Source organism: Palaemon carinicauda, chromosome 15, assembly GCF_036898095.1.
Source record: "Palaemon carinicauda isolate YSFRI2023 chromosome 15, ASM3689809v2, whole genome shotgun sequence".
NCBI lineage: Eukaryota > Metazoa > Arthropoda > Malacostraca > Decapoda > Palaemonidae > Palaemon > Palaemon carinicauda.
In genome coordinates, this window is record NC_090739.1 from 39,165,718 (window position 1) to 39,175,717 (window position 10,000).

Consider the following 10,000-nt stretch of genomic DNA (forward strand, 5'->3'; position numbering starts at 1 on the left):
TCAGGTCCAAGTTCGATGGCTAGGTTCTTGGAGGCCATGATGAGAGCTGCTTTGCTGATGCCATAGATGGTGAGGGGAGGCGAAGCCTGCTCTCCAATGATGTCTCCTAAGTTGATTATATTTCCTTTTGTCTTGCGAAGGTGAGGTGCAGCTGCCTAAAGATACCATACAGTAATACTACATCAAAAACATTGATTTAACAGACTCTTCATCAATTAAAGATTATTTTCTTAGGAAGACAGTGATACGTGTGTGCATGTCTGGATTATGTATGAAGTTTCTTCGATTTATAGTTTTTCTTATATTTGGTTTAAAATTATATGGTCCTTTTTAGCACATAAAATCCTTTTATGATTCCTACCTATTCCTTGGTCAGTCGTTCCTACCTTCACGACACCAACTCGTTTTAGATAATTACTTTTACTGATTGTTGTTTTGGAAAAGAACCAAACCCTTTATTACGTACGTTACTTACAGCAAGGATTCTGTATTACTTAAGAAGAATTATTTAAAGTTTTTATATTGTTCTCTCTTACTATGTGACGAATTCAGAGACATTTTACTGGAGTTGTTTGGAGGTGAGATATACAGTACTGCATACACTATAGAGATTCCACGGCCATTTTCATAAAATGTATGCAATTTTCATCCACAATGAGTTACTGTTGCATGACGTGATTTAGAAAAAATATCAAATAAATAATCTAATTTTTTCACCAAGGGCTTCAAATCGACGTGCATTAACATCTTAAGGTAATACATACATAAATCTGTTAAAATCAGGATTTTTAGTGGAACTAAAGTAGATCCATCATTGCCAATTTAAAAGTATCTTTATGGAGCCTGCTTTGGAAGCCAATATCAATGGATATATAAACTTCGGGTCATTGTGTCTCATAAAATACAAGTATCTGGTGGTAATGACCTATAGATTCCAAGACTAAGAAATAGATCCTTATAATCGTCGAGCTTTGTAAAAGAAATATCCATGAGGTGAAACCGATTTTATATACTTCTTTATAGCATAGTGTACTATGACAAATTCGCTCAAAATATAGTGCAGTGGTTCGAATCCCACCATGAAAGGGAGAACTTCTATATCTATATCCCATTCTTAATTAAGAAACGCACAGGTAAGCACATCCAAAAAAGATGAGATTGAGAGGTGAATTATTCATTTTGTCTACTAAAAATGCATGTAGTTACCTGATAAATGAGTCCAGCAAATTGCAAGTACACCTGCTTAGAAAGCAAAACTGAAAAGATTGAAAGGAAATTTCTTTTATAATGGTGAAAATGAACTATTTGACATCCATTATAAATATATCCGATTACCGATAGATAGATAGATATTTTAGGTGCAATAAATACCTTTGCTTTGCGCAGTATAGTCAGTTAGGACAACCTCACGTTAACTATTGTACGTAGGCTGTATCATCAACATGGAAATTATAGTTCTTTCATTAATGTCCCATTCCGATCCCAAACATGTTCCGTATCCAAAAAGTTAAGGAAATCGAGACGTTTTCAGGTTATTGTGATTATCAAAGAAAACATATTGGGTGAAAGTAACTTATAGATTCAATATATTTTCGCTTACGAAAAAGATTGTTATAATGATACGTATCCAAATTCGATATATATATATATATATATATATATATATATATATATATATATATATATATATATATATATATATATATATATATATATATATATATATACTCCCACATACATACAGAATATATGTCTTTGCTGAAGTAGAATATCCTTCCTGGTAGAAGGGCTATTCCTGTAACTTCACTCTAATCTAACAAGCTTGAGTTTGAATTTCACCAATGAAGGAAGATTTTGCATTCATTTCCCCAATAGATATTCAAGGAAATTATATTGAGGGACCATTGTGGCATTAGAAACACTATCACGAAATGTCTCGAAGCCTTGCATAAAGGAAAATAGCCTTGAATACGTTATAGTTTATAGAACTAAAATAACTTATCAGATTCCTGCTACGGGACTCTAGAACGAAATCAAAGTATATAATTTCGACAATGTTAAGACTTATATTACACAAATGAAATATGTATTGGATATGTATATACACACACACACACACACACATATATATATATATATATATATATATATATATATATATATATGTATTATATATATATATATATATATATATATATATATATATATATATATCTATATATACACACACACACATATATATATATATATATATATATATATATATATATATATATATATATATATATATATATATATATATATATATCAATGGATTTTTCAGCATTATTTTAATCTTTCCAGTTCGGTTTATCCTGCCTCGTTATCTTTTAAAGAAGCAATCATATAAGAGTTGTCATTTATTCTTATTTATTATGTAACTCTGAGGTAAACAAAGCAAAATTAAGACCATAGTGCAAAGAATTTAGCATTAAAACAATTTTATCAGTGTTGCAGTTGCTTTGAGTTACGAGCATTTTATAAGGATCTTTTTCTTTGAAATCAAAGAGAAGTTTACTGTAGCTTTTCTAATTTTTCAAAAATATCCCACCGCGTATGAAAGAATTAGCAGAATATCATGGTACACTCTTAACATCAAACACCAAAAATTTTATATTTATATTTGATTCAAGGGGAATAAAGATAAGTAAACAACTTATACAAGATTTTTGCCATCACATTCACCAATTACATCCATCGTAATGGCCAAAATTATCTATTATCATCTCCATTTCAAAATACTTTTGGATAAGGCTCCACCGAAATACTCGGAATATAATATGAAATAATTGGAGAAATTCTTCTACATTACTATTTGTTTTTTTGGTACTACTTAGATATATGTTTCATATACTAGAGCTTCACTATCTTACCTGTGAGAGGAAGTAAGGGGCTTTGACGTTTGTGTCCATAAGTTGGTTCCACTGATTATCTGTTGCTGAATTAATGGGAGTGAGGAAGAAGAGAGAGGCGTTGTTAACGAGAAGGTCAAGGCGGTCCCATTTAGCCACTGCTTCGGACACCAACCTCTTGCAGGTATCCACAACATCTTTCGAAAGGTCGCCGTTGATGACAAAGGCACTATCTGATCTGATCCTGCCGGAGTATCGTAACAAAGTGTCTAGAAACCAATCAAGAAACCTTTTTTTTTAATCTTTTGCAAATAAGTATTGCATGAAACGGTAATGTTTGTGTTTAAACTTACTTGTTGAGTTCGTCAGCAAACGTGTCAGCATCATTCCTAGAAGTGTTGCAATGGATGACAACATTGAAGCCATGTTTGTGAAGGGCACTCGTGATGGCCTTGCCTACTCTTCGAGCAGCTCCTGTCACGAGTGCCACTTTTCCCTTGCCCCAGTGGCATGTCCCAGTCACTGTAAGGTGGTTAAAGAATTACAAAACGGAAATAAATGTGTTTGCAGCGAGTTAAAAGAAAGACTAATTTATTCATATTGTTCTGTATCTGTACCAGTTAATGGATTAAGAGTCGCATTTGATGCTAAATATCACGAAGACGCTTACTTTATAAGTATACTTATAAATAGAAAGAAGAAAAATATTACCAGGATAAAAGCTTGAAGACATAAATCAATGTTTTTCAACGTTATCATTGATTTTTTGTATCTGATAGCAATATGTGATAATGATATCGTACATAATGCCTGCCACTCTGATTATATACTTTGTTGTTCTAGCTGAGTATCTGCTTTACCCTGGACTACCATAGAGGTCAAGGCCAAGCTGTATTACATTTCATTCTTTACTGAAGAAAAACCAGTACACTATCGAATATAAACCGAAAAATTAAACATAATGGCTGCAATAAATTGATAGGGTAAATTCTAGGAACATAAAGCTAATTATTAGAAATACTTACTTCACTGAATTAAAAACTAATTTGTTTGCAAGGAAAACACGCATATAGTGTACACGTCATTTTACAGAATGTCTGGAGATATGTTATACACAGAAGCAAGATTGATTATCTCATCCCCGATCGATCATCTTTCACCAGATTATACAATGTATCTTCGTTAATTAAGAATCTATTTCTGGTTGCTTTTTCTTGTACCGAGAAGTTACCTATCTGTTTTACTAATCAATTCTATACGACTTGCCGTACCGAACTACCTTCAAAGATAATTTATCCAGCCTTTTATTTGTAAAGACTAGTCTCCAAATAACGGAAATTCCTACGGTGGAAAATGTTATAGGCAGCAACCACACAGAAGCACAAAAATATGGAAACGAGAGACAAAAACTTATGAGATAAAACACAGCGATCTTAATTCACTTATAGATGTTTTAATCTTCCTGAAATGTTTATCAAATACAACGGGAATGAAATGGTAAGGTTATTTTATAAAAGTCCTTGCTTTGGAAAAGAATAATGGTAAACATAATGAATGGCCTAGAAACAGTCAATACGTTTATCATCAAACATAATTCGATATGACTATCAATTAAATGAACTGATTGAGATAAGCGAGATCAAATATCAAAGAGATAGGAAATTTTCAAGCCAGAATAAATCAAAGGCCTCCTGTTAACATCTATAATTACCACCACTTATCAATGACTGTATCACCGTCCTATTCGTCACAAAGGACACAAGCGATTATCACAATCGTGATATCAGTTTTGATAAGCTTCCCGTTAATGGTGTTTTCTACCATTCAATAGGACGCTCAAATAACGTACCATCTATTATGCCTATCTTTGATTTGGTAATCGTTGGCATTTCATGCAAACTTTTGTTAGTACAGTTAGTAAGAATTTCATATTTTTTTCAACTAAAGCACGGGAGGTCTTAAACTAATTAAAGTACATTCTAAGAAGAGTAAAATGTAATATTAACTTTATCATTATTGATCTCTTCTAGTTTTAGTTTCGTCTTTAAACTATTATTGCAAGGTACCTGATACAATGTTTTCTCTTAATGGTAGTTATCCACTTTATTTATGTATAGGTATGTATAGGTCTCTCATCCCATGGGAGAAATAACCAGGGAGCACTTCATTTACAAGTCTCGTTTTTCTATACTTGTTTGACAACCTTCATACTTTCGTATATAAAAAAAAAAGATAATTTACAAGTAAAATAATTTAGCCTTTTAAACGACTCAATATCGAGACTGCTAAATGAAGAAATAAAAAACGTATTCTCGGGAGCCGTCTTTACCTTCTATTCAAGACGAGGGGTTTTCTTCATTATTTTCGGCTAGTTAGTGTAAATCAACGTTTTCTGACATGAAAGAAACTCCTCACTCTTTCTTCCGCACCTAACTGATCCATGTCTAAGAAACCAACACTTCATGATATCACATTAAACAACTTCCAGAATCGTGTTTGTAATAAGAGACTGGAATGCTGAATACGAAAACTCCATTACGCCATAGATTTCCAAATAAAAGTCTTAAAGAAAGATGCAACAAGCAGAATAAAGAAAACTTACTGGTGCACTCCTCGCTGTTCGCAGACATCTTCTCCCTCCTGGGTAGTAGAACAGAATGGATAAGAGGAACAATAACATCGTTCATTGTCACAAGTTGTGGATGAACCCGAGATAGGAAGTCTCCACCCTTGAGGCAGAACCCCGTTTAACGAACATTGATATATACAATAGGTAATGTCAATGTTTTCCGTACATTATTTTTTATCTGTCTGTTAGCATTAATTAAGTTTTACCGCGGGAGAAGGTAGCATGAGTGCGATGACCTTCCCACATAACTGTTAGGGCGGCCAGTCGGGGGCTGGAGTTGGGTAGGCTCAGGTAGACTACCCGGTGGTGAGGTTGCGGTTTCTTCTTCATGGCCAAGTAGACTTTTCTTCAACTTCTTCTGTAAGAGGAGTAGACCCGTATTGTGTTTCCTGATAAGACTGATTGACTTTTATAAAGTTGGATTATTTTCTAACAAGTGGGTGTTTGAACAATGATTTATGCATGCATTGTCTCGAAAAGAAATGGGATTATCATAAAGTTAGTAGGTTGGCCAGGGCACCAGCCACCGGTTGAGATACTACCGCTAGAGAGTTTGGGGTCTTTTGACTGGCCAGACAGTACTACATTGGATTCTTCTATCTGGTTACAGTTCATTTTTCATTTTGCCTACTCACATACACACACACACACACACACTGAATAGTCTGGACTATTCTTTACATTGTACCAACCGTGTGTCACACGATCGTACATAGTAACGACATTTCTCTTTTTTGTGTATATTATCCTTTGTATCTTCGCTCTCCTCTCGCACTGACAGCGACCTGTATCAACCTGTCTGTTTTTCTTACCGTTAACTATGGACATGAAATAGCCTGTTATATTTTATGACCTTCTTGCCCGGACTTGATGTATATATAACTGTTGTTCTGTAATAAAGTTACTCAGTTGCTTTCATCTTGCCTTCTGAGTCACAGCCTCTCTCGGCCTGTCACAACATATTCTCCTCTGTCCTCATACATCTGACAACACAGATTATCACACGATTCTTCTTTATTCAAGAGGTTACTGCACAGAATTGTTCAGTGTCCACTTTCCTCTTGGTAAGGGTAGAAGAGACTCTTTAGCTATGGTAAGCATCTCTTCCAAGAGAACACTCCAAAATGAAACCATTGTTCTCTAGTCTTGGGTAGTGCCATAGCCTCTGTACCATGGCTTTCCACTGTCTTGGGTTAGAGTTCTCTTGCTTGAGGGTAGACTCAAGCATACTGTTCTATCTTATTTCTCTTCCTCTTGTTTTGTTGAAGTTTGTATAGTTTATATTTGAGACATTTGTTTTAATGTTGTTACTCTTCTTAAAATATTTTTTCCTTTTTTCCTTTCCTCACTGAGCTATTTTCTCTGTTGGAGTCCCTGGGCTTATAGCATCCTGCTTTTCCAACTAAGGTTGTAGCTTAGCAAGTAATGATAATAATAATAATATAAAAAGTTTGTCGAACCGGGAAAAGACTTTTACGTAACTTATTTTATATTTACATAAGGAATTAATTTTTGTACTTTTTTGTATAACAGATTTATTCTTATAAGTATCTCTAAATTTGACGGTCAATTAAAATCATATAGATTTTTTTAGATTGTTTGTTATTAAACTAAAGGTAAAGACGGTAAGGAGTTTCCAATGCTTTGTGATAAACTTAGATAAACGTATCTCATATGATCCGAACATAAATGGCCTTGGATTTTTTATTCTTTCAACGTTGTAATGGATATTATATAGTAATGGGGTATTAGTCTCTGTTATGTACACCTGGACACATGAATTCTTAACACACCTGGCTCTGAGGAATTGCACCGTTACTAGTGTAGGGAGAGATAACAGAGGGAAGGGCTGCACACTTGGAACTCGCTGCGCAGTAAGGGTGTGACAGGGTGCACTTACTTCGAGCTAGTTGTGTCAGGACTAACTGTTTCCAACTGCCCGTTGGGCTCATTGTCACATTTAGCTTTGGTTTCCGTAATATTCCAGTAAAGACTGGCCATTTTAACTACCTGCTGAAAAACTTAAATGCGGTTACCTTTAATATATGACCAAGTGAATAGCAAGAAGATAAAGGATTGATGTTAGCATAGATTCTATTCATGCCAATCGTTGTGATAGAAATGTCCCTATAGTATAGTAAAGGTTTAAAGTAAAGGAACTGTCTCCCGATGGTTTTCGCTAAATCATACTTTAGTTAAATCTATGGTATCCCAATTATCCGAGTGATGAAGTTATGCTTCAGTGCATCAACACATTTGTATTGTTTTTATTATTAACTGGTCGATTATCTTCCGTAAACGTTTTGTAATAGGAATTACAGAAATTCATAAACATTTCTTTACCGAATATTATCACATTTCCATTTAGCCTATACATACTTATAATAAGTAACGTGTATTTTTGTCGTGAATTTATATGAAGAAAGGCGAACAAAACCTGTTTACACCAGTAATTTCTTTCCCAAACATTAAAATTCCTTGAAAGTTTGATGGAGGACCATAATTGGAGTTATGTGTTCTGCGAGATTTTCTTCACGTTCGTTTCATAAACTTTTTGATACACATAAGTCAAGCAAAGTCTTCTTATATAATCAGTAATATCTATATCTATATTTTCGTAATGCTTTCAGTTCGATATACTGGCAAACTTAAAAAATGTATCAGATTTTCATGAAACTTTCCTGTCGCGGTATTTAAATAACCTCAGTTACATTCCTGGAATTTAATACGGATGTCAGATCACGATCGACGTTTAAAAAACTATGAGATGAATTAAAACTGTCAGACCACAGCTTCTTTGAGATTTCTTAAGCCCCATGAAGTAACATTAGCCAGACCCAACCTGTTTGGGCAGTTATTCAGCGTTCGTCAATACCGTAGTGCTAAAAAGGTCAAGTTGCATGAAAATATGCTTCACAATTTCTCTCCGTAGTAAGGTGTAAATAGAACATAGTGCTCATCAGTAAAGGAGAATAAGAAACACCTTTCACTTGAAGAATTAAATATATAAGAACTGTAGATGGTTATTTCTTAAAGACCAGTGAGGTGGCTGCACTTGATCGTGGCTATTCTGCTAAATGTCTATTATTTTATTTCGTAAAATAAGAATAACTAAAAAAAAAAAAAAAAAAAAAAAAAAAAAAAACACCAGTAAGTGATTCTGAAACCTCTAAATTTGTTCAAAAGATTAGGTTTCTGATGATGGTGTTGATAAAATAATTGGAGAAATCATTAACCTAATTATTTTGCATTTTCTACTATTCCAAGCCTCAATCTGTATGAGAGATTCTGTTTTCGACAAGAAATTTTATCATATTCTGCAACAATTTTAAACACAAATAAATTTCCCCTAATTTGTTGGTATAATGTTTTAGATGAATTCATCATTATAGATTAAGGCAGTTAAATGGTTTAAGATGGCTGAAAGGAATCGATTAGGTTACAAATTGATATGCTTCTATTGTATTTTTGATATAATGGGACTGTTGAAAGCCCTAACAAAGAAAGGGTGACTTTCATGGTAGCCTATGCCCATAATGATCGCGACCCGTCAGAAATGACGATTCCATATTTCGATAGATATGCACACACACACACACACACACACACACACACAGATCCAACCCATCCTAGTCACTCTCCCTTTACTTACTACAATCCCTCTCGCCAGGGTGTGACTACTACTTCTCCCCCTATCTATCTATCTATCTATCTATCTATCTATCTATCTATCTATATATATATATATATATATACAGTATATATATGTGTATATATAAATATATGTATATATATATATTTCTATATATATATATATATATATATGTGTGTGTATATATATAAATATATGTATATATATATTTATATTTTTATATATATATATATATATATATATATATATATAACCAGACACTTGCTCTTTATTATATAGGGGGGATTAGACAAAAAGAGACTATCCTTAAACGAATAATAAAATAGAAAATGGGAATGGATTTTTCAAAACACCGTGTAATACTTTGTTTAATTTATACCATGAAGTTTTATGTTGTTTTAAATTATTTAATATCTAATAATCTTTAGGGTTAGTTCCAATGTGATTCCCATCACCCTAGGGATGGAAACGTAATATGGTGTTATGATACTGAAAATTCCGGTAATAATAAGTTTTCTGTATATCTGATGACCTGAATTTGATTAATTTTTTTTTTTTATCTATACCATTACACAAAACCAACGGATGACTCACTTATTCAAAAGGAAATATAAAACACTAATGAGGGAGTGACAGACCTATGAAAAGTGACCTTCACCTCTCGCTTTTAATATTGAGAATCTCTTTCATCATATGAAGATATCTTTCAGCATAAGACTTTCTGATACGATTGATTAATCTTTGTTATAGCCACCTAATGAAAAGTTGTTTTTTCTTGATGTGATCTAATTATATTTTTCTGCAATCGTTATGGGAAATGACGACTTG

General features: G+C 33.4%; 1 protein-coding gene across 1 annotated transcript in view; it reads right to left on the reverse strand.

Annotated features, from left to right (window-relative positions):
* Nucleotides 1-5,650, reverse strand: part of LOC137654270 (3-oxoacyl-[acyl-carrier-protein] reductase FabG-like) — a 10,883-nt gene extending 5,233 nt beyond the window's left edge. Inside the window, exons 1-4 of the mRNA XM_068387897.1 lie at nt 5,494-5,650; nt 3,245-3,413; nt 2,913-3,135; nt 1-155 (exon numbers count right to left, since the gene is read on the reverse strand). The exon at nt 1-155 is cut by the window's left edge and continues 1 nt beyond it. Of these exons, the coding sequence (XP_068243998.1) occupies nt 1-155; nt 2,913-3,135; nt 3,245-3,413; nt 5,494-5,578 (632 nt within the window). The 5' untranslated portion in view covers nt 5,579-5,650. The remainder of the gene's footprint in view (nt 156-2,912; nt 3,136-3,244; nt 3,414-5,493) is intronic.
* Nucleotides 5,651-10,000: the final 4,350 nt, after the last annotated feature.